Source organism: Nyctereutes procyonoides, unplaced genomic scaffold, assembly GCF_905146905.1.
Source record: "Nyctereutes procyonoides isolate TBG_1078 unplaced genomic scaffold, NYPRO_anot_genome, whole genome shotgun sequence".
Lineage (NCBI taxonomy): Eukaryota > Metazoa > Chordata > Mammalia > Carnivora > Canidae > Nyctereutes > Nyctereutes procyonoides.
In genome coordinates, this window is record NW_026575136.1 from 36,904,188 (window position 1) to 36,931,828 (window position 27,641).

The 27,641-nt window shown below is 52.2% G+C and overlaps 1 protein-coding gene across 6 annotated transcripts in view; it reads right to left on the reverse strand.

Moving 5' to 3' along the window:
- Window positions 1-27,641, reverse strand: part of LOC129495510 (zinc finger protein 516-like) — a 117,543-nt gene that overhangs the window by 17,043 nt on the left and 72,859 nt on the right. For all 6 annotated transcript variants that reach the window (XM_055303091.1, XM_055303090.1, XM_055303094.1 and 3 more), the window contains one exon: window positions 797-2,254. In XM_055303091.1, coding sequence (XP_055159066.1) covers window positions 797-2,254 — 1,458 coding nt within the window. The remainder of the gene's footprint in view (window positions 1-796; window positions 2,255-27,641) is intronic.

The following is a 27,641-nucleotide window of genomic DNA, read 5'->3' on the forward strand; positions in this document are numbered from 1 at the left end:
GCCACCCGTGCATCCCACACAGATTTGGGATACCTCACTGGTCACCCAGCTTCCACCAAACCCTGAGCCACATTCCCCAAAAGTCCTTCCAGCTTCCTGGAATTTGAGGCTCTCAGGCCATTTTTGATGGTGACCTATTTTAATGGCGGTGCCTGATGAGCTCATAGGGGTTTCTGCGGACCTGCTTTTCAGTTTTTAATAGCAAATCCTTAGATTTCCTAGTGCTCTGTTAAGTGAGAGGTCAGTACTTAGACACCGGCAGGAAAGGAAAAAGGCCACTAAATGTGTATCTTTTCTGGAATTTTAGCTCAGTTGTCCCCTAAACTTTGTATGGTACATTTGTACTGGAGGGCTTTGCTCCCTGATGCCAGTGAAGTGGACTGGCTCAGTCGGTGGAGCACATGACTCTTGATCTCAGGGTCATGAGTTTAAGCCCCATGTTGTGCACAGAGCTCACTTTAAAAATAAAAATAAAAATAAAACGACAAAGGGCGACAAGGCTGCCTGCTGCTGTCAACCTGCAGCATTTCCAAGTGAACATCACCAGGAGGGAAGCCCTACAGGGGCCGTCAGGTTAATGGTCACGGCACCAGGCATCTGCACCCTAGCAGGCAGAGCAGCAGGGGCAGGAGAGGGGTGCACGTGCTCCTTCCTCTCTGTCCTGTTTTAGATACCCACCAACAGGCAGCATCCCAACCTCCTAAGGAGGGGCTCGTCTATGAGGCCTGAGGACTGGATGAGGATCATGGTGACAGCGCTCCCGCAGGCAAGCAGGGAGGGGGCCCACTCGTCTTACCTCTGTGCTCTAGTGCAGGACCATTGGCACCCCAGCTCTGGTACAGAGAAGCAAAGTCCTTTGGAATGTACGTCTTAAAGATATTGAGGATGTCCAGGCGCTTCTCGTGGCCGTCAGACGTGGGCTCCTGCTTGCTGGCGTGCAGGGCGGGCAGGCCAGGCAAGGCTGCATTCCCCCTGGGGCCCGCCCCACCACTGGCCGGTGGCCGCAGCTCCTGGCCGGCCTTGGAGGGGGGCTCGCGGGGAGGTAGAGAGGGGCCCCCATCACCTTTCACGTGTGGCTGACCCTGAGGCTGAGGGCTGAATTTGGCTTTCAGGGGGTCCGGGGCGCTGTGCTTATTTGGGGGGCCGAGGCTGGCCCCCGCGGGAGGGATGATGTATTTGTCCCCCGGCCTCCCACCAGCCAGGGGCTGGCTGCCCGCCCGAGCAATAACAGAAGGTGTGGGGGTGGCACTCCGGCTGAAGCCGCTGCCCCCCATGGGCCCGGGTCTAGGGCTGGCCTCCTGCCTGGGCTTGGGCAGGGGCGGCTGCGTGGGGGCTCCATGCTGCTCGGGGCCATGGCCAGGCTTGGCCTGCCGGTGCCCCTCAGGGCTGGCCACCCAAAGTGCGCAGGGGCCCCCGGGGTGGCTCTCCTTGCTCTTAGGCATGCTAGCGGCTTTTGTGGTCACACCCAGCGGCGAGGAACTGCTTTTGGGCCCTGGCGCCCCTCCCGGCACCTGGGTGCGCGTGAACCGAGCGATGGGCAGAGGCTGGCACTCCTTGCCCCCCAGAGCAGGTGGGGGGCCCGTGCGTCCACTCCGGGCTAGGAAGACCAAGTTGTTTCTGATGCTTTTGTAACCATTGGGCTGAATCCACTGGGGGGCCATGGAGTTGCAGCTGACCCTGTGCCAGACACGCTTGTGCATCCACAGGACCTCGGGGTAGTAGGTCTTGTGACTGCAGTAAGGACACGGGTGAACAGCCAGCGCGGCTTGCAGCGACGAGGCCAGTTCCTTACGGCTGGGGTCATCCCGACTCGACCTCTCACTGAGGTCCAGCGGGATCAAGTCTGGGGCCGGCCCCTTTCTTCCACCGCCTGCATGTCCCTTCATGAGCAGGTCGGACAGCTTCTCCTTCAGGTGGTTGGCTGGGCTCTCAGACAAGAGCTGCAGATCGGCTCCTTCTGGAAAAGTCTGACCCAAATGCAAAGGGAAGTTTGCGGCATCCCTCGAAACGGAGACCTCCTGCTTCAGGTGAAACCCTGGCGTCTTCAAGTCCACAGAAAACCTGGGCTGCTCGGATCTCTTGGAAGCATCCCTGCTCCTGTTTTCAAGGGTGGACAATGACGATGCATTCCCAGCTCTGGGCTCACCAGTGTCTGTTTCCGGCGCGTTACTTCCAGGTGCATGGCTCTGGTCTCCATTGGAGAGCACAGTCGGTGCTACCTCTTCAGAAAAGCAGAAGCGGTGTGGCTTTCCCCCTGGAGGATCAAAATGTAAAACGTGAAGTTACCATTTCTTGTCAGAACAGAAGGAGACACAGAGCAGCACATCCAGAGGTCTTGTGGCCCCCGCACAGAGGGCGCACTGGTCCTCAGGGACACAATGTGGCCACTCCCCAAAGCACTGTCAAGAGCTGACCAGATTTAAGGGCAAAAGGATGGTATTTGGGGTGGGGCTTCTTTTTTTTTTTTTTTTCAGAAGATTAAGTAACTCAGCAGACTGTCAGGAAATATAAAATCTAGTTGCCTATAATGACACAGCTACTAGTTAACAGAGGCTAACTAGTTACCTCAGGAACCAAGAAACACCTGCTCTATAACAGCACAGGGCCCCCTCTGCCCCCACTGTGACATTCAGACAATTCCCTAAATGTAGTCATGGTTAGGGATCCCGTGGACTTAAGGCAAGAAAACCCAGAGAGGTTGATGTGCAGCCCGTGGTCACACAGAGGCTGGGCCCCAAAACAGCTTCTTCTGCCCAGGGGATCCCGTGGCTGCCTCAGGAGTTTCTGGGCTACAGGTTGACTATAGACAGATCCAGAAAGGGCCCCTGTGACTCCCTTAAAGTCCAAAACCATGATACCCGAAGTTTTCCTTCAGGTGCCTGAGCAGGAAGGCTAAGTGAAGCTACTCCTCCCCTCTCCTCCCAGAAGGGATGCCCAAGAGCAAGAGCGTGCCCAGGTCAGGGACCCTGAACTCTCTGTGCCTGCAGTTTCCACCTGCAGTGTTCGTGCAAGACACATAGCCTGGTGCACCTGGATGCCTTGCCACAAGGAGGCCCACCTCCTCCTCAACCAGGCTGCAGGTGGGCATCAGCACCAGGTGGAAGCAGGGCTCCATCCCCTTCACACCATCGTGCTGGACCCCACCACACCCCGAAGGGATTCAAGACGACATGAGAAAAACCCCATTTGACATTTGGGGTCTGATGACTTCGGGTGTTGTGAGGTCAATGCCTGGAAGGTGTGCATATGCTTCTGGACAGCTTAAAACTTTCCCAACTACAGAACACGAGTTCTTCATCATGGACACACCACTGGGCATATTTTATCTCCTTAGATAAAACCCTGTCACCTCTGGAATGGGTGGATTAAAATGTCAGGTGCCTACTTACAGCAAGACCCAATATTCATGGTATTTTTTTATTATTTTTTAAAGATTTTATTTATTTATTCATGAGAGACACAGAGAGAGAGAGGCAGAGACACAGACAGAAGGAGAAGCAGGCTCCATGCAGGGAGCCCGACGTGGGACTCCATCCCAGGACCCTGGGATCATACCCTGGGCTGAAGGCAGGCACTAAACCACTGAGCTCCCAGGTGCCCTTTGATGGTCCTGGTGTAAGAGCATTTAGAGACTTAAACATTTGCAGTAGAACATATGTATCTATTTACAAAAAAAAAAAAGGTTCTTTAAACGTTTTCTAAGTATATTTTTTTGGAGTTAAGACTCAGGAATCCCATCAAATTGGTTTTTTAAAAATGTATGCCGAAGGATCTTCATGGCAGCAGGAAGGCATCCTTCAGAGAACGCACTTTGACACAGGTCAGGATGAGCACAGTAACAAATGTGCAGTTTCAATGCAGAGGTAGTTAGCAAACCACCCTCAGCAATTTTAAAGGATTCTGTCCACGTAAAACATGAGCAGCAGGTAGTGATGAGCAGAGGGATGAGGAGATAAGACACAAGAGGGATGAGCACTCAGGCTCCGGTTGGCTCCGGGATGCTAACAGGTAAGCCGCTTCGGGAGTGCCCACCTGTCCTGAGGATCACACCCTGCTCCTCGGAAGGTGGCTGATGCTGCCCTGGGACTCTCCACTTAACCTGGAATTAAACCTATGGAAACCTCATGGCCTTCGCTCATTGTGACGGATGCTCACAATGTCAAAGTCACTTTTACATTTTCAAAGAGAGAAATGTCGGGGGCTGGGGCCCCTCATGTCTCCTGTTTTAAAAGAACACAGATTTATGAAAACACACACCAGAGACTCTGAGTCAAATTCCTGAGTTGAAAAGGAGGCCAGCGTAACCCAACACTGCACATCTGTGAGGGTTTCAGAGCACACCTGCCCAAGTCCCCACGTTTTATACTCCCAGAAAGGATTATATACATCACGACAGAACTTCCAGGGCCTCTGACCAAGACACTAAAACACGAGAAGCACGGGATACTACACGGGGTCCATGGAGCCACTGGTGGGGGTGGAGCAAAGCTGTTGTCACAGGAAACCAGTCGTGAGAAAAAGGAACCTGGTCCTTCCCAATGGCCTCTAACTCCTGGAGGGCAGTTCAGAACGGGGACGCCGATGATCTGACGTCCACGGAGGGAAGGTGGGCAGCTGAGCAACCAGGTGCTTTTTTGAACCAGGAGCCGTCTGTGGCTCTTCCCTGTCCCCCCTCAACCCCCACTGGACCTGGAGCCCTTTCCATCGTGAGGTTCCCTGGCTCCGGGTCTGATGAACCCCAGGTGACCACCGCAGCCTGGCACCCTGGCACGCCCCATGAACCAGCAGGGTCACTTGTGGCTGCCGGGCTTCGGTGCACCCACCACAGGCCCCTGCCCCCAGGTTCCTGAGTGCCATCTCTGACTTTGTTCACAAGGCCAAGTCACCCACGGGGTGGACCTCCCATGGGCCACACCTGCCCGGCCCATGGGGCACCCACACTTCCCCACCCACTGCTCCATGAGCCACACCTGTCTCGGGGCAGCCCACACCACGGACTTTCTTAGGCTTCAACGAAGGGCAGGACGCCCACAGTGTGGATTCCACATCCTGCCTATCAATGGCTGCGGGAAACCTCGACCACGAGGCTGAGAAAGACACCAGCTCCGAGCGGCACAGCCCTCAGCACCCCTGCAGGAAGCCAGAGTCAGCACATCCAGCTGCAGCGCACCATTCTTGTGCAGGGTGACCTGGTCCACACGGCCCCGGGAAACACGCCCCGGTCACCACCCACATCCACACACTGAGTGCCACATGGGTCACCGCCACCACACACACGTACATATGTGCACACGTGGGTGCGCACACATGAACACATGTGCATGTGTGGGAAAACATGCGCATGGGTGTACATGTGGTAACATGCACGTGTGTGCATACAGGCACACACAGTAACACATGTACGCCTGCACATGCACAGAGTCGTTTTTCCAGGGTCTGCTCTCACCTCAGCCTAGATGATAATGTGTGAACTTCACACGCCTTAAATTTCTTGGTTTCTTTCTAAACAGGCCCCTCCTGGGAATGGTTTGCAAAGTGCAGCACTGATTAGGTTTCTGCAGCCGTGACATGTACCTCACATCTGGAGATACCTGGTGCTCACTGTGCATGTGCACACACAGGTACTCACATGCACATGTGCGTAGATCCTTTGGAGATGCCCACCAGCCCTGGAAGTTTGATGAAGGTGGAGACTGTTGTTTGAAATCCCTGCAGCAACACCTGACACATGCACACACACGTGCACACACACAACTACCCCTGAAACAAGAGTAATCTTGTTTCCTTGGTGTAAGAAAGATTACTCCCTGTTGACTTTTTCTTTTTTGATTTATTTTTATTGCAGTGAAACGTGCGTAACAAAAAATCCTCCATTTAACCCTCCTCCACGTCCCCTCTCACCTCTGTGACTGACCTGGGTTTCACTGCATGGCCTGTTTTTGTTTTCACACCCGTGTTAAGGCACTTACTTCTGAGTGGCTGTAGCTGCCTCCTTTCTTTCCCCCTTAGGCACAGACCCACAGCACGGAGCCAGCGAGTGTGTCCTCACTGAGCCGACAGCAGCAGGGCCGCGGGGCCAGGTGGGTCCTCACCAGGGCAGGGGACACACAGGCCACCGCACACTCCCTGTCCGCCCGCGGGCTCCCCCTTCCCCTAAGAAAGACTCCCACGTGGGTTACCCGCCCTCCCCGAGCGAGCTGCACTTCTGAGCTGCCTGCTCAGAGGTGCTTTGCAGGGGATGCACCCACCTCCCCCCGCACTTGGCTGCATCACGGTCCTCGCTGATCTCTGTGACAGCTATGATGTCCATGACTCCATACACATCATGGCTTCTCTTGTTGCCCAGCCTCCCAGTGCTCAAGTCTGCAGGGCTGCCAGGAGACCCATGAGCAGCCACATCCACCATCTCTCATGCCGGGCTCCCTGCAGCAATGGAGCAGGACGTGGATGACGACACGGGCGACGGCCAGGGCCACATACAAAGTTGGCCTCACCATGCTTCCGGCTGACAAGGAAAATGAGGGGGGCTGCCTTCAGGTTAAGAAAGGGTAAAACTTCAAAGCTATTAAAATTACACAAGGAACAAAGTCTGAGCCCCATTGCTGAGATGCTTTAAAAAAAAAAAAAAAAAAGCTGGTGACACTGCCCTAGTTCTAAGGAGTCTTGGAAACAACTGTCTTTACCCAAACCCAAAACGGCTTTACAGGAACGGCCAACAAGGGCTCCTTTAACAACTGTACTACAGCCTCTCATAAGGACTTAATCTAGTTCTTTCCAGCCCTTGATCACTATGATTTCCTTTCTCAACAGATAAATGAGAAGTTTGACTTCTTCATATCTCCCACTGTGGGTCCCTACAAACGGATGCCATTGTCCACATGTAACATCTTATCTTCACAACCGAACACCTTTACGGCTGCTCACAGCCTTCCAGGAGCCCGAGCGCATCACCCATGGTCGTCCCGTGCCACAGGGCTCCCTCCCATCCCTTCTGGGCCGTGTGCCAGGAGCGGACTTATCCTCCATGAGGACACAGTCCCTGCCTACACGGCCTGGTTCCTGTGAGGGAAGCAGCACCTGCGCAGGTGCAGCTGTGCTCCCAGGTGGGCTACGCGGCAAGGAGCACACACCACAGGGCCTTCACCTCTGCGCCACGTGCTCAGCTCAGCCACATCTAAATAAACCCGTGTTTCCGCGGCCCTGCCCTGCGAGGACAGGCCACAGAGGCAGGCAGGCACATCAGGTCCTGCAGCACACCTGCATGATGACTCTGAGTACCTCTGAGCTGCCCCATACACACCCGCGGGACCTGAATCCCAGGGAACAGCACCGGAGGCACCTTGTGGAATGGTGACACCATCAAAACATACTTTGAAACTGACCTGCTGAGCAAGAGTAGGTCAATTCTGCATGCCTTGGTGTTTTCGTTTATAAAATAGGATGAGTTTCAAAATATTTTATCCTGGGTTTGGCAATAAGACACCCAGCACCGTAAAAGCCTGTGGACTGTATGGCACAATCCCCTGTAGGGAGACGTACCATGCCAGTCACTCGGGGGATAGCGTGGGGCGTGGGCCTGGCCTCTCCTGATGGTGTGGGGATTAGGCGAAGGGAGGTTGGGTGAAGGACTCTGACGGATGCTATAGTGTCTGTGCTCATGACATCATTACCAGTGACCTCGATGAAGAACGGGGACTAGACAAGTTTACCATATCTGAGACTGACACTCCACTGGGAGAGGCAGCCAAAAGCTTCAGCAACAGAAGAAAGACTTGAAAGTTTTCAACAAGATGGAATAAAGGCTGGAAAAGAACACGAAAGCTCATGAGGAAAAAAAGAAAGCACAAGAAGCAAAAGGTCTGGCTTAAGAGCTGTGCTGTGAAAAAGACTCCAGGGCCCTAGACGACCACAAGCCCAGCGTGCGTGATCAGGAAAGCCTCCGCAGGCCGACATCGCTCTGGAGGAGCCCAGCCCCGGTGCTGAGCCACCTCAGCATGGGATGGATGGGAGCATGTCCAGAGAAGGCCTCCTCGGGGGAGGTTTCTGGAAACTGAGCAAGAGGGACAAGGCTTGTGAGGTCTCGGATGCTCCCACCTAGAAAATGGGGCTGGCAGTTGCACTGCTTCAACCTGACGCTCACTCAGTGTGGGATGAACAAAGGAATGATTTGTCCAGGGCAGCAATCTGTCTGCATGCTGGAACCATCCAGAAAAACATGAAGTATCCAGGTGGGAAACACCCAAGCCCAGACCTGGGGGCGGAAGGGAGCCATGCCACCCGCCTTTCCTACAAAAACCTCGAGGTGATTCACACTGTGGCCAAGACTGAGACCTGTGGGGTGACAAAGGACAAACCCGGAGGAGTCACGGACCCCTGGCCACAGGCAGGGCACTGGGTCCATGGGATACAAGGGCTGTCTGTGGGGGAGCCGACCCCACATCTCAGGAAAGGAGCTGGAGGCACGGCTGCCGGGGCTCCTGGCTGCTCTTCATGGCTCACAGTCGCCTCCTCCAGCCCCCACAGCAGGTTCTGGGGACTGAAGGCCACACATCTCCCACCAAGACCCCTGAGGAAACTTGACCGTGGCGGGATACAGCCCACAGCCCCCAAGATGAAAGATGAGAAACATAGCAAGATTTCCGTAGGTGGCTGGGTGCTCAGGTGCCACCACATCTGCTTGGCCTCGGCCCTGGGGCCGGTGCTGGGCTGGTCCGCAGCCGGATTCACGGGACAGGCCAGAGGGAGGAGGCGGACAGCCAGACAGCCGCATGCACCATCACAGGAGCATGAGGCCAAAGTCCAGTGAGGCCCGACAGAAATGCAAAAGGGTGGTGACTGTGCAAATAAGCAGCGCAGGGTCCCCTCCTGCCACTCACTGTCCTGCGGCAGTGACCGTGCCTCCCATCTGTCCCCAGAAGGAATCCGACCCAGACACAGCACCAGCTGATGACCAGAGAGGACACTTCTACAGCCACGCACCTGGCGCCCGGCGTGCACTGGACTCTCTGCTCTCTGTCCCCACAAATGTGAGCAGCTGGACTGAGAAGCGGAGGGGAAGGCGCACTAGGGGCCAGAGGCGCCGGAACCACAGGCCCAGGAACAGGTTTGGAATCCCGGGGTCAACCAGGCTCTTGGCGGCCACACCACGTTCACCAGGTTAAAAACGGGCTCCGGGGAAAACAGGATAATAAAGCTCCCCTAGGTGCTCATGGGGACAGGACGGCGGAGGGGGAGAGGGGGGCGAAGGCTCCAGGGCAGGGAGCCCCGGCGCCAGAAGGGAGGGCTCGCCCACACCAGATCAGGTCCAAGTGCCATACTGTCCCCCTAATGCAGCTACGGACAAGTGGTGGGAACCGAGGCTCTAGCCAGGTTCTGTGTGTCTCAAGGTTTCTTTCACACCCTGCTGCTTCAGAGAAACACGGGGATGAGTGTCTGGTCACAAAAGGCACAGCAGGGATGTTCTATAAGGTACAGAACAAAGTCACGGCCGTGGTCTGCAGAATGCCTCCTTAGGCCACAAGGAGAGAACGTTTGAGAAAGGCGTTCTCACCTAATCCAGGATGTCTGCTAAGAGTGCAGGGGGCCTTCCACAGCCAACAGCCACCACTGAGGCCCCAGGACTGCACCAGACTCTGCTTCCTCCCTGAGGAGCATCTCCCAGACCCCCTACCTAAAATCAACACCCCCCAGCACACCCACTCCCACCACTTGTTCTGTTTCCCTGGCATTGTCTTCCTCAGTGTTGTACATGTGTGTGTCCTCTCCACCGCTCCCCAAAAGGATCTGAGCTCCAAAAACACAAACCCCGTGTTACTCAAACACTGTGATTGCCAGCATCTAGTGCACCTGGTTGGGAGTAGATGTTCCACAAATGCACACTGAATTAATGAGTGAATAAAACAAACCATTTAACGTACATGATTCCTGTGCACAGGAAAGCACCCTGAAAAGTACGAAGTGGAATATGAATGAGTTAATGCAGTAAATATTTCTCAAGAGCTTGCAGAGATGAAAAGTAAAGCGGGTATGGGTAGTCGCGAGGCCTTGGGGTCCTAGCAACATGCCGCAAAACCACTCACCTAGTTACCAACCTAATGCATGCATTGGGGTGCGTGTCCTAGAAATATGACAACCCCATTACGGGAACAGGGGCACGCATGGCGGTTTTCGTGGTTTGTGGCGACTGGATCCCCGCACTGCTCAGACCTGGAAAGTCCTAAAGTGACCCCACCCTCTGGAATTCCTTGGTTCACCAATGAAACGAGACACCTGCTCCGGACATTACACACAATGGTCTGGCCAGGGCAATAACCTTTGTCTTGCTGTCACTAAAACATAAGGACTTCCTATTATTAAGACCGTCTTTCCACCGCCAAGTTCCCACAGACCTGAGAACAGAACTTCGGTTTTCATCACCGGCCATGACCTAACTCCAGCTCTGATTCCCCATGAGCTCCACCAGTGTCATCGATCTGGCTGCGAGCCAGCCCCGTGGGGGCCAATCCATCAGTACTCTGGCTGTGAGGGCTAACACCTGAACCAACCCACGGCTCCACCTTTGTTCCCAAAGACTGCATCCTCTCCTCTTGAAAAATAAATAGGATTTTTGTGATGAATGCGAGCGAAATATACAAAGGACAAAAAAAAATGACTTTTTAAAAAATTTCCCAGTTAAGACAGGAGCACTGTGCAGATATACAGCCCTGCAGAATGACCCACAGGATGGAAGCGATCTCAGAGGGGAAAGGTCTGATAAGCTCTACCTCGGAAGGGTGTCAGCCAGCCGCCTCCTGGCTGTGTGGCACTGAGCACCTGCTGGGGGAGAATCCGATGCCATGGCAGCAAGGCTCGGTTCGGCTTCTCCTGGGACATGACTATATTTAGATTGGGTGCACTTAGGGTAAAGCGTTGGGCCTCACAGAAGCAGCCAATTTCCAGAACTGTCCACATGGAACCCAGGCCTCAAGTCATGCAAGTCTAGAAGAGGACTTTCTGTCCAAGATAGGAAGCGGGAGTACACAGTGATGAGTAAAATTAAAAATGACATGAGATGCGTGGGTGGCTCAAGCAGTTGAGTGTCTGCCTTTGGCTCAGGTTCTGGGATCAAATCCTGCCTCAGTCTCCCACATGGAGCCTGCTTCTCCCTCTGCCTATGTCTCTACCTCTGTGTGTGTGTGTGTCTCTCATGAATAAATAAATACAATCTTTAAAAAAAAAAAAAAAAAAAAGACCGCACGTTAAACCCATCACCAGCGACTGGTCTACCCTGGGCAGCAGCAGCAAATGGTGAGGACCACCGGCCCACCTCCTGGGGTCCAAATGCTTAAGAGACAGGGCCGCTACTTCCTCCTGCTGATGCCCCACAACAGCCAGCGCCTCCCCAGCACCTCCCAGGGGTGCACCAGGCTTTGCCAGAAGCAGAAGAGGGGAAAAAAATAAGTCTCATATTTCCACAGTTAATATTTGTGACTTTCTAGTAACTTTTATATTACCAGTTACAAACACCTTGATGTGACAGCAAGAACATTACAGTTCTTGAATGGTTCTCAGCAGATTCTTCTCCTATAACTGTTGCACCTGCCTGACAAAGGGATAACCAGTAACCAAATACAGGCCAGAGTCAAGGTAAGATGTCTGGGGAGCAATGAGGTATCAAGGTTTAACGAAGCCTGGAGTTACTCAGATGATTGACATGCAACAAGTTAGCAAAGAGAGAACGGCACACATGTCTACATTTAAAAAATAAAAAATAAATTAAAAAAAAAGAGCCCCTGGAAAGATCCTTCAGTGAGAAAAATCTCAGTAACAGGAACACCAATTTTCAATGAAATGTGATGAAGATCTAGCACTCGGCATGAAAGGAGATGTGGAGCATTATCACCATAAGATGTTTGGGGTATGATGTAGAAAATGCTTATGAAACGTTTTAGTGGTAAAAACCACAGGGCCTTTCAATTAAAAAACATAACTCAGGCATTCCGTGCAAGTGAAGCAAAGGAAACACAGAAAAACACTGCCACAGGCTGGTTTAACCGTGAAATTCTCCTTCTGGGAAAAGGAGGGAAAATAACCAAGAGCCAAAGTCAGAGCAGGAACGGAGGGAGCCAGGAAAGCAGGTGAGCAGAGCACATGCCAGAGGCTGCATGACCAAGGAGGGGCCACAGCACAGAGAATGCAACCCCCCCCCCCCGGGACCAGTACCCCCAGCGCCGAGAGTGGAGCAGAAGCACAGCGACAAGCCCTCGTCCACTGATAACGACAACACACAGTGGCTCAGATGGGCCAGTGCCCATCAAGGGCTGGTCCGTGCCACAGCCAGGAAAATTTCTTCTACGTTTGTTAAATAAAGCTCTTTTACATCACCATGCGTGCACACCACGTGAATGTCAAAAAGAAGAAGAAAGCCTGAAAGATAAGGAAAGTGCCAGTAACTAAAATGATGGGGTGACAGCTAAATAATGATATTTTCAAGTCCTTATATAAATGAACATGTATTTATCCCGACATGCACCTGCTACTTTTCTGGTGAGCAGAGTGTCCAAGTTTTCATGTTAAAGAATCAATGCAATAACAGGAACAACTTGCAAAATGGTAACTTGTTTGCATTAATAGAAAAAGAGGAAGCATCTTTGCACTTTGGAAACCATATTTTGATTGAAGAAAAAAAGGGTTATTACAAGTCAAATACAGGATTTCTTTCTGAACAAATTCACCAGGTTACACAAGAAAGTCTCAAGCTTAAAATATGGAAGAGGGAAGCCTGGGTGGCTCATGGTTTAGCACCTGCCTTCAGCCCACGGTGTGATCCTGGAGACCCAGGATCAAGTCCCACATCGGGCTCCCTGCATGGAGCCTGCTTCTCCCTCTTCCTGTGTCTCTGCCTCTGTGTGTGTGTGTGTCTCTCATGAATAAAGAAATTCTTTAAAAAAATCTGGAAGAGAACTTTTTCAAAAACTTTACTATCCATTACGTACAAAACGAGGTTTTAAAGGTTAAACAGACACCTAGAGTCTCCACGGAGCTTCAGCTATGAACCAGCAGTCCATCCCGCCATCAACACAGTCGTATCCTAGAAATCTAGAACTCACTAACTGCTTCCTGACTCAACTGTGAAAACCCATCACTGGGGTGGTTGCTGTGTTTTTTGGTTTTTGTTTTTTTTTAAATCCTATCCTTACTGAAGTGAACAGAATTCAAGTCTATTTTCATAGCTTCCATCCTCTACATGCCCTCCTTCACCCCCAAAATCCAGCTGCCAACTACAACTCGTCTGAAAAAAATGCAGACAAAAGCAAAAAGAAATCATGAAATAAAACTAGACAAACCAGGCTCCAGGCTCTGGACAGAACAAACATCTCCATTTGACACAAACAGAAGGAAAGAAAATCAAACCTCCAAGAACGGCCAAAGGAACTGCTAGAAAGAAGGCACTTCTACGACTTTTGGATTCTAAAATGTCACCACGTTAGTACAGAGAAAGGAAAAGTGCGGGACAGCTCAGCTGGACGCCTCTTCCCCTCACCCTCCAGGGCCCTCCCTGCTCACAGGACAGAGCCTCGAGCTGCTTTCAGGTGAAAAACACATAACTAAAACCGCCTGCTCTCTCTTTCACAAGAAGTGTTTTCAGAGGTCGGGAGTGGGTAAGATTTGAGAAGAGAAGTAGCACTGTGAATCTCTCACACAAGAAGAGTAAGACTCACACACGCAAGCTGGCATTTACGCGGTTTAAAACTTCTTTGCTGCTCATTATCCAAAAAAAAAAAAAAAAAAAAAAACAAAACAAACACCTAATTCTGTGTATTTGCGAAGAAATCATAATCTTTAAAAAAAACTCAAGTTATTTATTGGAATAGTTTTCAGATCTAAAATCAGGACATGTGTCTGACTCCCAGGTCAGGGTGTGCGCTCCCAGGGACGGTGGCGGGGAAGCCGGGCTTTCCCGGCAGCAGCAGCAGCTTCGGGCTGCCAGGCGCCGCGCCGTGCGGGCCACCGACCACTAGATGGCAGCTGCTCACAATCTAAAACCCCAACACTCCCACTCGGCTACCTGTGTGGTCCCTGGAGCTCAGCAATGGGAGTAGAGAAGTATCTACTTTTAAACACGATTTATTAGCAACAGATGCACACCAGGAACATGCTTCAAACACTGGTCAACATAATCCTGCACTTTTCTTCTGAAAAGGCCTCATCAGGTCGTCCATCAAAAGGTCTCCAAGCACCTAACATTTGTGTGTGTTTGCTCATCCATACTTTTAGAGGGGTAAAAGGCAGAGGGCTTTAAACCAATGAAGCGCTTGAACCTCATGGCAAACATGAGGTTAGAAGACAAGCCTTCGGGGATCCCAGCCAGTACCCACGAGTGTCCAACGTGCTGAAACTTAACTTAGTAATCTAGGGATTGATCCGAAAGACTCTAGCAATTCACTAAATGCCTTGAAAAGTTTTATCAGCAGGTATTTCTACTGTGGATTCAAAGCAGTTCCTTTCAAGGTTAAGACAGGGGCACGTTCTAGGGGCGCAAGTGCCGTACCCGGCCTAGGAAGGTGGCTCTGTTGGCCTTGTTTCCTCCAACTCAAGTTTGAAGGCCCAAGTACTAGTTGCAGGGCCACCAATGTCTAATGTGGGAAGCCCCTCACCCAGGGATAACCCAGCTTGGGTAATGGCACCTCATTCAACAAGTAAGGTCTGCACATCTGGCCTGTGTCTCACATTCCACCCTGCAATGGATGAGTTACCAGCCTTTGGCTGGGCTTTGAGCTGGAAAACCAGGAACAGGAGTAATTGAAGACTGTATGCAGGATGGAGGTGATAACCTGAAAACGTTTCTACAGTTGGCTCTTCCGTGTAGCTGGTCCCCCGGATGGGGCCCTGCTGCACTTACCCAGGTGATGGACCACTGAGCACCCCAAGAGAATCATGAGTGTGCTCAGTGTGGACAGGCCCTTCCCCATGCACACTCACTCTAGAACAGCAGGAGGGCTCACCCACCCAGGGCCGTGTGGGGCAGCTGCATGCAAGGCCGGGTTCGGGAGACTGGCCCTGCTGGGGGTGCAGGGGTGGGGGATGGCAGACAGCTGCCATGGGCAACTGCCTCAAGACAGACTGCCTCAGAGGGGAGCATGGCCCACTGCATGCACGGTGTGGCCTGGTTTTCTACATCCTTCCACAAACAGAAACTTGGCGTCCGTCAAAATTAAAATCACTTCCATTCTTTGGGTTGTGTCCTGTGTATCTTCTGACGAGATGCACCGATTAGCTCTGGGGACCGCTTTTTCTGAGCACCCACCAAGATTCGCCATCTAAGTGTCCACAAAGTTAAAACTACTCATGAAACTAAATATATAAAATAAACATCAAGTGTTCCTTCCCTCATGGCTCTAGCAGATTCCAGACAGGGATGGTCCTGGCTTAGGATGTAGCATGAACCTCAAAGCCACGAGCAGAGAAGCGGCGGCAGAGACATTAACTAAGCTGGCCAGAGCCTGTGTAGCGGGTGGTCTCATCCACCGGGACACTGAGCCGGCGATTGTACAGCCTTTTATGGCTATAAATGAATAAATGAGTATAAAACATGTAGACTTTCTATCTCATACAAAGAGTTTCAACCATGATAGAACTATTAAGTCTCAACAGTTCCACTCCACCAGAGATACTTAGTGGAAAAAACTGTTTTATATTTCACTTAATAATTTAAGCAACTCTTCCTGAATCACATCACTGAATTTTTTCTGGAATCTCAGGCAGGCTGCCCTAAACCACATTAGGAGTTGTGGCCATGGGGTTGTAATTAGAACATTCTTCGTTAAAACGCAAAAGGAGAAAGGAGCTCATGTACATTCCTCCTTCGTGAACTTCTCCATCCCTTACTTTTCATTTTTCCTCCTCTTTTGATAAACAGGCAGTAACTATGCTCCCCTGCCTGTGGACTTTCAGCTTTGCTCCTGAATGATGGCTCATGTCAGCCTACCCAGTTTTTAGAAAGTCAAGACGGAGAGAATCACAAGCCTGATGGAACAATGCTCCTCAGAGGACCTTGGAAAAGCCCCGATTACTTCATTTATTTTCTCAATCATTTCAGTCATAATGCTATTTTGAGAAGGAGTTGCAAAACAGGATTTCTGAGATTGTTTACCAGGAGCTGGGTGACTGAGCCAGAGGCCTGCATCTATGAATTGAAACTTTACCACTAAGGGAAGTGTTTCCATCAAATTCTGTTAGCTGAACCCAAAAGGAAGGGCCCCGTGGCTCTGCCTGTCCGCGCCCCCCCCCCCGCCCGCATCCCCCTGCACGGAGATCACACCGGGGCCCAGCCCAGACCTCGGCCCACCACGGTCACCAGCTACCTGGGGCAAAGGTGAAGAGCCAATAGGCCAAGAAACAGAACTGCCCCTGGCTTCCCGGCCAGTGACTCACACCTCTACTGTGTTTCTCCCACTCATAGGAACATGGTCAGCTCTGCAGAGTGACCCAGGAAGCCAGGATTTCTGAACACGGGCTCTGTGCAGGCTATTTCCAGATAGCGATGCTGGCGCACGTGTGCATGTGTGCACATGGGAGGGCTCCGAGAACATACTTTGCGTGCACAAGTCACACCTCAGCCTTGAGCTTCCGATTTGCTAGACGTGTCACTGAAGTCAATACTATTTGCCCTTATAAGAACCTCAGGAGTTGCCAGTTCCTCTCGTTCATTCACAAGTGAGCCGAGTACACACCACCATCCGAACAAAGCTCACCTACCTACATGGAAGACGGGAGCTATCGGATAACCAGGAACAAACGTGCACCAGCAGCGTGGAAGCAGTACTGCCCTGAATCGGCCCGTGGCCTCCCTGAGCTGCGTGCCAGAGGCCCAGAAGGTTCTGCTAGCTCTTGGGGCCTTACCTGTTGTACCAAGTCTGTGAGCTGTTCTGGGGGCCTTGTGTGATCCGCCTTCTCCCTCTGTACCCTCTCCCCAAGGCCCCCACAGACGCTAGAAGCGCAGCAGAAGCCAACCCTCCCCAAGGGCTCGGTGAGCGGTGCTCAGGCAGTGAGCGTGACTGGTGGCTGCAGAACAGGACCAATCCCGGTGTCCAAATCCCGTCACCTAACGTCACTGGAGAACAGCGGTGGCCTCACTGGCTCTGCATCTCACGCTACATCTTCCCTCTGACCTCGAAACACCTTCGTAACAGCCTAGGTGGCTCAGCAGTTTAGCACCGTCTTCAGCCCAGGATGTGATCCTGGAGACCCAGGATTGAGTCCCACATCGGGCTCCCTGCATGGAGCCTGCTTCTCCCTCTATGTCTCTGCCTCTCTCTCTTCTCTCTCTCTCTCTCTCTCTCTCTCTCTCTCTCTCTGTCTTCCATGAATAAATAAATAAAAATCTTTAAAAAAAAAAAAAAAAACACCTTCATCTGGCTACTACGTTCCTACTGCCCCCAACGTATAACCTCCTTATCTGTCAGAAAGTGGGCAGCTCACAGTTTCATACAGGGCCACCAAGGGGTATTGGTCCTGGTGACAGAGCTGAAGCCATAGGGTTGAGAGCCATAAACCACATTGAAAAACAGACTGTGTTCATATATGTTAATTATCTACAGTGCTGCTGAGTCATCCTATCACCGCCCTGGAAATCACCAGGCTCGAGGCCAGATTACGGCACTCTCTACCGTGTGTCTGAGTCTGCCTGTCTTCACCCTGCACACCTTGCACACACGGTCACAGGGGCACTCATGCCACGCGTGTGCACTCACGGTGTGCGCGATGGCCCACCACATGTGATCACGTGCACACACGATCTCCCACAAGAGAACCATGGTGTGTTGGGGTGGGGAGGACCACAGGGATCCAACCAGGTCATTACCCACAGGACCGAGTCCTGAGAACTTGCTCCTTTTCCCACAGCCAGATGATTACAAAGTCCAAAATTTAAAATCCCGATAAGCAGACCATTCTTTCATTCTTTCCAAGGAGAAACTGTGTGTTGAAGCTATTTGTAAAAAAAAAAAAAAAAAAAAAAAACTGAGAGCATCAATCCATACTCAAGAGAGGGGCACCTGGGTGGCCCAGCGGTTGAGCATCTGCCTTTGGCTCAGGGAATAATCCCTCTTGTGAATAAATAAATAAAATCTTTAAAAAAAAAAAAAAAGAGCCTCTAAAGACGGATCTTCAGTGCCACCAGGAGCTAAGGGGCCGAAATCCGAGGTCCCATCTTCCTGCCTCCATTCACAGACCTCCGTCCACTTGGTGACTCACACGACATTCCCACACCAAAACTAAAACACGTAATGCAAACAATGAAATAAGTGTTATTTTTAGAATCTGGTTAAAACCCCTATTAGTCACATGCAACAGTCCTAATGTCTTCATAACCACAGCTCTGACCACCCCGCATCCAGATGGGTCACAGGTAGCTCTCTCCACCCCCAAAGAGTTCCCATGCCACGTGGGCTGATGTGCCACAGGCTCACCCACTCCCACGCAGCAGCGTCTGAAAGCACCTGCAGCTCGCCAGCCCTGGGACAGAAATCACGACACGTCCACTCTGCTGGTCAGGTGCAAGAACGAGGACCTTGGCCTTCCGCTCCTCCCCAGGGCCTCCTGCAAAGCACCTAGTGGGCAGGAACCAATTATAGGTACTGGAGGTTACAGAAAAGCAGCTAAGCAAATGTACCGATGAAAAGATCTGTAAAGACTCCAAACCCATGGCTTAGGCGTGCAGGGCGGGAAACAGGATCGACAGATACTTTCCTTGAAAGTGCCTGATGAAGCAGCCTCCCCCCTTGAAACCAAGGCAACAACACCACCCAGCAGCTCACAGGGGACACGGGTCCCCCAGAACAGGGTCTGCAAAGCACCACGGGTCAAAAGACACCTCAATGCCCGACCCCCCTTGCCAGACACACTTTCAACACATTCCAACAGGGTCTCAGCGTGGTTTAACTGTGAAAGGAGGCTGACTTTACCATTCAAGGAGTGCGCGTGTTACCTAATCTTTGTGCAAACTTTCGGATTTGGGTAGAAACTAAAACATGCTCAGGAAGTCTACAAAATGGCAAATGAAATACCTTCCAAGTGAACAAAGCACACAGTTTCTGAACAGATGGAAGCCACGGACAGGACTCACGAATGTGCCCCCACCAGAACGTTGGCTATGGGGGCAGAACGGCCGAGTCCGCTCTCCATCTAGGGTGGGGGCGGCCCCTCAGCCCCTCCCAGGCAGGACTTGAGAGCTGCCTGGGCCCTGCCCTCTGCCCCATGCTCCTGCGGCCAGAACACAAGACAAGAGCAAAGGCCTGGGGTCAGGCCTGCATCAGTGTCCTCTCTGGGGCCCCGAGCCAGGACCCCCTGCACCCGCCGCCACATCAAGCAGGGGACACAATTCAGCCAGCTGCATACAGGACTCTGGGCACGCATCAGACGCTCACAGTGTGGCCTCACGGTGCGACCAGGCCCTGCCAGGATGAACCCTCTCAATGCCAGAATCGGCCCAACTCTGCCCCTAGAAGCGACACACCTGGCGAACGTGAGCACCCCCTCTGCCACACCCCACCCATCCATCCTGAGCTATCACACACACACACTTAACACGGTGGGTCTTGGTGGCATCCTGGCCCCCAGGAGCCGTCTGGCAAAGTCTGCAGACCGCCTGGGTTGTTTCTGGTGTTGGAGGCTACTGGCACCGAGGGCTGGAAACTAGAGACGCTATGAGACACCCCTTGGAGCCCAGGACAGCCCCCACCACAAAGCCACCAGCTCGAAAGTCAGCAGCACGAGGAGGAGAAGTCCCAGGCTAGGGCCCAGATTTCCCAGGTATGCCCCTGCCCCCCGCCGGGACAAGCCCTGGCACTATGGGCAGGACAGGAACCCCTGCAAGGGCTCAAGCAGTACCAGCAGGCTGCCTGGTGATGGGGGGACCCCGAGGCCTCCAAGAGTGAGGAGGCACACTCAAAACAGTCAGATGGTGGCTGGGGGGACGGCGGCAGACCAGGAGGGAGGGTGTGCAGACCAGGAGGCTGGCACCGGACTGACAGGGGGCCCCCACAGAGGTGTCCAAACACGAGGGGAGGGCTCCATAGAGGCTCTCGCCCCCCTTTATCTTCCAGACGCTCCAGTGTCTGTGATCCAGCAGCAGGTCTGCTCACAGTTCATGTGAAAAGCACAATGAAGGATTCACCAGTTCCACAGACGACAACCAGTCATAAACCCTTTTGTGTTTTTACAAAACATCCCATGTTAGTTTGTGACTCAGGTGTAAAGCACATGATGCGTGCAGGTGTTGTGCCACACGTGCAGGGGCGACGGCCGGTCCTCCCTGACTCAACTGGGGTCAGAAGACAACGGCCTGTACTCTGGGCTCCCCCACCCCGTAATCCCAGTGGGGGACAGGCACGTGGCGGCCGTGTCCAGTCTGACGGGCTGGAGATCCATCTGGACGAGCGGCTTCCACTCCACCTGGACACACTGTGCACTGACCCAGTAAGTGATGCCACTGTCACTTCTGTCCCCACAAAGCACCACACAAGAGGCACAATCTGAAATCTGCTTCCAGGCTGCGTCCCTTGAGAAGAACCTGGTCGGAGGCCTGGCTCGTTCAAGCCTACCCGATGCAGGACACTCCCCTGTCACCTCTGAGCTGGCCTGCCTATCAGGGTCACCCACACGCCACAGCACGGGTCTGGCAGGATGGCCTCGCTGTTTCTAGAAAGGCCTGGATGCCTTTTCCCATGGGTTTCTGGGTGAGCATGGAGGAAGATGGGGCTGCTGTGACAGGAGGGAGAGGGGGACGTGGCCCTCCGGGGGACAGAAGCGGCCCGAGCAGGATGCACCCTCGAAACAGACGCAGTTCAGTCCTTGGCAACAGCCCCGCACCACTGTCACAATGCTGAGCTGCTACTGACAGGGCTGGCCAGCCCAGGAGCCAAGTCATGTCCCCTCGGGTCCCCCAACCACACACTTCCCGGGACCCATCCGCTCTGTGCGCCACCAGCCACTGGAGACAGCCAAGGGCTCTGGCATCACTCGCACGTGGGAGTTCTGACTCGTTCGCAATGGCCGCTGGGAACAGGCAGCAGCCAGGCTCGGGGAGGGACGTGCCCGCTGGCAGCCCCGTGATCCAGGGGACCGGGGACCGAGGCAGCGGGGCCAGGGGCAGGGGGGCTCGAAACTGGGAAACCTGCGCATGTTCTCGCTCCTCGCCGGAACCCACCTGCACGGAGCCGTCCGTGTCCAGGGCGGCCCAGCTGCAGGCACAGGAGGTTTCCTGGGGAGGTTCGGGCCAGCGGCGTCACGGGCAGCCCGGGCCTGGGAAGCACGGCCAGGGCAGCCCTGGGCCTCGAGGGGCAGCCGGCTGGCTCCGCGGGCGGGCGGGTGACTCCACCTCGGGGTCACGAGCTCAAGCCCCACGGCGGGCGCAGACACCGAACAAAGCTCCCTAAGCGGAGGCCCCATGGCGCAGTCGGCACCCGGACCCAACACGGGAACATTAACCGGATCCACTCGCCTTCAGCTACGAAGGAGGGCTGTGGAACACGAAGCTCACAGCAGTGATCATTCCAGACGCGTCCACAGCCGGGGCCTGAGTAGAACCCATACACACGTACCCCCCCAACATTCGCAGACACACAAACCCCGAGCCAGCAGAGGGGGCCCCGAGAACTAAGTTAACACCGCCCTTATAGTATTCATTCCCCTGCGGGGGTTCGTACCATAAATCAATGAAAACCCTATTTCTGTAAGATCGGGGACCCAGAGAAAAACTCTTGGATGACCAATGTTCCACTGTCAAATTTTACGATGAAAGTTTCATTACAAAAATTAATCAAATCCTACGGCCTTCACCTCATGCCACAAGACTACAGGAAATCCTACCACCCGCACAACACTTCTGCCAAATGAAATTTAAAAGAGAAAAACTATGAAGATTATCTTGAATTTAACAGTAAAACTTAATTTTGAAAAATAAAACAAAAAACTAGGCACTTGAATTTCACCTCAGGAAAGGTCACTGTGCCAGTGGGAACACCAAGCATTAATGCACCAAAATTAACTATATGGACAGGATGACAAAACTCTGCTCCCCAGCCAGCCTGAGACACTTGCTGGTGTCTGTGTGCAGGATGCTGGTACAGGGATACACAGTGCAGGGACACGTGGTACAGTGATGCAGGGGTAGAGATGCACAGGGATGCAGGGTACAGGGGCATGGGTGGAAGGATGTGGGGTACAGGGGCATGGAGGTACAGGGGTACAGGGGCATGGGGGTATAGAGGCACAGGGGTGCAGGGGCATGGGGGTACTACAATGTGGGGTACAGGGGCACAGGGGTGCAGGGGCATGGGGTACAGCGGCATGGGAGTACAGCAATGTGGGGTACAGGGTGCAGGGGTGCAGAGGCATGGGGATACAACAATGTGGGGTACAGGGGCACAGGGTGCAGGGGTATAGGGGTATAGGGGCATAGGGATATAGCAATGTGGGGTGCAGGAGTACAGTAGGGCATAGAGATACAGCAATGTGAGGTACAGGGCCATGGGGTACAGGGGTACAGGGGCATGGGGATACAGCAATGTGGGGTACAGGGGCACAGGGTGCATGGGCCAGCCTCCCGCCGCCTCTGTGGAGTTGGTGGCCTCCCAGACCCAAAAGAGAGCCACCCCCGAGCTGTCATGAGGCAGGCCCACTGTGAGCCCCTCGTCCTCGGGCCAGAGGCCTTGCACCGCCCTGCAGGGGTGGGGTGCAGCTGGCACTGCAGGCAGGCTTGAGAAGGAGGATGTGGAGCATAGGGGACCCGTGGGCCCCATACCCCCCCAGGCTGTCCCAGGAGCGGCCACAATGGCAGCTGGACAGAGCCTCCCACTCTGGGTCCCAGATCTAGGCATCCATTCTCCTGAGCCCTGGGTTTCCAAAGCAGTTTTAAGACTGTGAACAGTGGCTTCTTTATTTCAGCAGGGAGACAATTCTGGAATGTTCCAGGAGCCACCCCGGGAGGCCCAGCCCACGCCAGGCCCTCTCAGCCCGCCCCACGATTCTGTAAAGCCCTGTCCTACATGTGCCTCTGCTTGAGGACACAGACAGCAGTTCCTGTCGCCTGCACTAAGCCCCAACAGGTAACAATGCCTTGCCCTTGCAAGGGAGAAGCAGCCCGATGCCTCTGAAAACCTCAAATTATTCAGCTGGAACAGAAACTTCTCTCCTGCCCTCCATTTGCTGCTGGATCAAACATCCGATGGTCCTGTGTGGGTCGGGAAAGGGTGGGGGGCTCCACTCAGGAGCCCCGGGTGGCTCCTGTCCCCTGGGACAGGCTTGCTCACTCCCCAAAGTCCATCGGGCAGCCACCCTGCATGACTCACACCCAACCAGCAACAAGCCTCCCACGAGATTTTTTTTTAAGGTTTCAGGTCCAGGCAACTAAATACTGCACAGCATGAACACCTGCCCGCACTCCAGAGCACGCACAGCACATCCTCCGGTCCCTCTCCGTTCCTCAACCAGAGGAACGAGTGTGTCCTACATGGAACACCAACTTGCAGGTGCCAAAAGAAAGGGAAGAACAACTGGAATCCTACAACAGCTTCTCCTCTGGGACACATCATAGTCGGAGAAGCTGTGTTCTTGAGATGCTCAACAAGCACCTTGAAGCCATCCATGGTCAGCACCATCTGGTAAATGTGCCCCAGTGACAGACAGGCCCTGTCATCTCCCCGGTCCAAACCGTGACCTCAAGTGGCTGAGGACCAGTGCAGGGGACAGAGCGGCCTTAGGTGTCATGCATGTCGTCCTGGACAAACACACCTGCTCTACCACCTTCTAATGCCCCCAAGATAAACATCTGCCAGTGCATCAGCTATGACAGGACTTCTCTTCCTCCTGATTCTAGTAAGCATCTTCCAAAATACAAATATTAACAGACGTCCCCAACACCCCATAGGTCAGACGAGGAAACTTCCCAACAATTAAGCAAGCAGGGTGTTGCTTTAGTTAAATACACGTTAACCCAAAGGGTAACTGTAAGCTCGCGCTCCTCATTTGGGACCACAGATATCAGAGTTCATGTACAAGACAATGTTCCCTGAAGCAGCAGGGGAAGGAAGGAGGTAAAGCAAAATTACAAAAAAATTACAAAATCATGATCATGGGCTGTCAATACATAGAAAGGACAGAATAGGAGAAGTGAGATGTTGGTGATGGATAAATAAAGTCTTAAAAAAAAAAACAATAAGCTTAAATTGAAAATGTCTGAACCTGAGGCCATCAAACCTAAGAGTTTCTGAGGGGCAGAATGTGCCAGGCCACCACACACAGAGGTAAAGAGAGGCATGGCAGCAGCCGTGTCATTGGCCGCAGACATCATCCTGCCCACTGCTCCTAGAGCTTCCACGGTGGGGAGGCTGAGCTCCCTGCTGGGATGGGGGGGGCAGGGAACCCACAGGGACACCCCCACCCAGCCCACATCTACGTTCCCGGACTGCCCCTGTCACGCCCCGCACACCACCTCCAGCTGCAGGGGAACCAGAACAGGTGTGCACACACCAGACGAACTGGCTTGGTGACTGGTGGGTCAGCCCTGGGGAGACACTGGCTACAGATGTTACAGCCGTCTTGCTCCAAGGGGCTGCAGAACACTGGATTAACTGGGGAAGAAAGAGGACAGCAGACGGAGACAAGGAGGCCTGTGGCTGGAAAAGGCGGGAGGCCAGGCCTGCAGTGCAAGTGTGGCTCTAGTGACACAGCAACCAGGGCACCAGGATACTGTGGGCGACTTGACCCTTCTGGACACAATTTCTGGGTGGCCACAGAGGCCTGGGCTGCATTCAGATCACTCGTGTCCCTAAGAACTCAGCTTGGTTGTGGTGAAAAGCCACAATGGAGTCCAACATCTCCCTTATCTGCACTGCACGCAGCCCTGTGTCTCAGTCCCCAACACTGACACGGTGGTCAAGCAGGGGTCAGGCACACCTGCGGCCCCAACGTGCCCCCTACACAGAGGCCCACGGAGGACTGTGGTCCTCTGACCACATCTAGAAGACAAGCGTGTCGAAACCCAGGTCCTCCGAGAAGGACTGAGAAAGCATGATGCTGTAGAAACATGGCATGCTGTTTACATGGCCCAAAGATTCGAGATGCACAGGGTTTCCCTTCAGCTCCCCCATCACAATCGCAACCTTGCCCCCCAAAATTAAAAAGTTGTTTCTTAACTCTTTGAAGTAGAATTAAGTAACTAAATCTTGCTACTATATGACTTTAAAGTTCTATACACATACACACACACAGAACATAACCAGGTATTTACATCTGTGTGAGAGAGGCAGATAATTTGTGGATAAATACTGACACACCCCTCAATTCTCCTCAAAACCTCCTTAACATCCGCATGGAACCTCATTTGCCTCTGATTCCCTGCAGCACGAAGGCCAATGAGGGGCTGCTGAACCAATCGATTGATTGATAGGCACATCCTAGGATGAACGGAGGGAAAAAAAACCCATGTTCTCTATACAACCACATGCACACCAGTGAACTAAAATCACTTGTCAGGATTGTGTGGACAAGATAAAGAGCAAGTTTCTAAAAAAAAAAAAAAAAAATGCAGGATGACTAGGATGTCTACTTGCCTGTTTCCTAATATTTCCTAACATTTTTTGAGGCATTCCTGAGTTATTTATCCATAAAAATGAGACTTGGGTCAGGTTTTTATCCTCTCAAGTACTCCACCCTCTCACATCCCCACCCTGCCGCCCCCAGAAACCAATTTTATGCCAAGACAGAAAACGCTTCCTTAATCTAAACCCACTTCTGGCATAAGTTAAGGATGACCGGATAAAACTAAAACCAAAGCAGGTCTTTAAAGAATGACATAAGCACATAATATTAGTGAACAAGTAAAAACTCTTCATGAATCTCTGGGAACAAAACTGTTCCAACACAATCATGGATGTCTTTGGAACCAGTGAAATCAGCCTATTTATAAGGTCGCATTACATGGTTTCTCAAATTGATACAATATATAAGTTTATAGAACTACCAAATTGCTTAAAAGATTTCATATAAATTTTATTTAAAAAATGAAACATTAAAGCAGAGAGGGTTTTTTTTCTTTTTTTTTTTTTTTTTTTAGAAACTCCAACACCATCAAAAACCACATTATCTCTTGCCCTTGCTCTGAACAAATTCACTGTCAAGTCATTTCTCACAGGGTTTTAAAGACTTGTGTGTACATATAACACATATTGCTCTATATTTAAGTTAAATAAACTAGATCATTCTTCATTGTTTGGCTTCCAGCATTACTAATTGATTGCTTACAATCCTGCTGTGCAAAAATCCTATTTATTCTGAAACAAGTCATCGTGTTTTCGGGAGAAGCAGACTAGCACGTACTTAAGTGAGATTTCACTGAAAAATGATCTTATTTGAGGTTGGCATACTAGCTAGCGGTGATTTTCCTCATTTGTGGAATTTTTTCGAAAGTTTAAGTAAGGTTTTAAAAGTTAGCTGATCACAGGACAAACAGTCTCTGCCATATACACCACCAGATGGCGGAGGGACGGGAACATACACAAACAGCCAGCCTTCATGGATCTGGTGACCCTCAAAAGAGCTCGATGTTGAAGCCACAACCTACTGCCCAAATTGATGTAGTAGAACTGCCCACCAAAACCCTCTTCTTAGGGTTTCTTAGATTTTTCTTCACCTAAAAAGGGTTACTTACTTCACAGCACTGGAGATTTTCTAAGGACGTCCATCTTGCCAAATCGGCCTACTTAGAATAACTGAATTAAGAGAAAGGTAAAGTGAGTTGGCAAATTCTACTTCTGTTCTTAAATCACAGTGTTAATTTTTCTTCAATGACATGTCATGAGAAGGATGCTAATGAAGCATATATACTATTCATGTTGCCACTACACATTCTGTATTGAAACCCACAGTGAATCTGGCTCTTGATCTATTTTTCAAAAAAAATGACACCTACCTACATGTACACACACAAATAATCACAGTCGTATTAACACCCCACAGACCCACACAGGCTCCACCCATGCACACAGGTACACATGTACTCCCACACACAAACTCAAGTGAAACACTTCACTGTGGTGGGTCAACTTTGTGACCTACTAAGACCACATCCTCTGGAGCTGGCAAAGTGGAACTCTGACATTACAAAACTGAAAACTGATCCAGAAACATGAAGGCAGGACTTGGAGATGCAAGGACATAGCCGACCTATCCCTGTGCTCACCACTTCTCTTGACGACAGCACAAACCCGCCCTGCTGGGACACCTAGCTAACACCACTCAGTGTCAGGGTCCTCACCGCCAAGAGCAGCTCTCCGAACCAGTGCTGCAGTGGCAAGGACCACAGAGAGGGTGCAGCCGATGTCCCGGGGGCGCGGGGGGGGGGGGGGGGGCGGGGTGGTGTGCCGGGCAGAGGCCACATCTCCAGAGGCACAGGCCCTGTGGTTTCTGGGCCTCCTACAGAGGCCATGCCTGATGGTTCAGACTCAGACAAGGGCTTCCAGGACAGGAGTGGGCTTTCTCAAGAAAAGTCACTATGATAGGAACAGAGTCTGTTGGGCCCTTGGAACCAACGGCCAGACCTCCACCTGCCCAGGAAAGACTGCTTCTGTAGGGCTTATCATAAAGTCTATTTCTCTCATTTC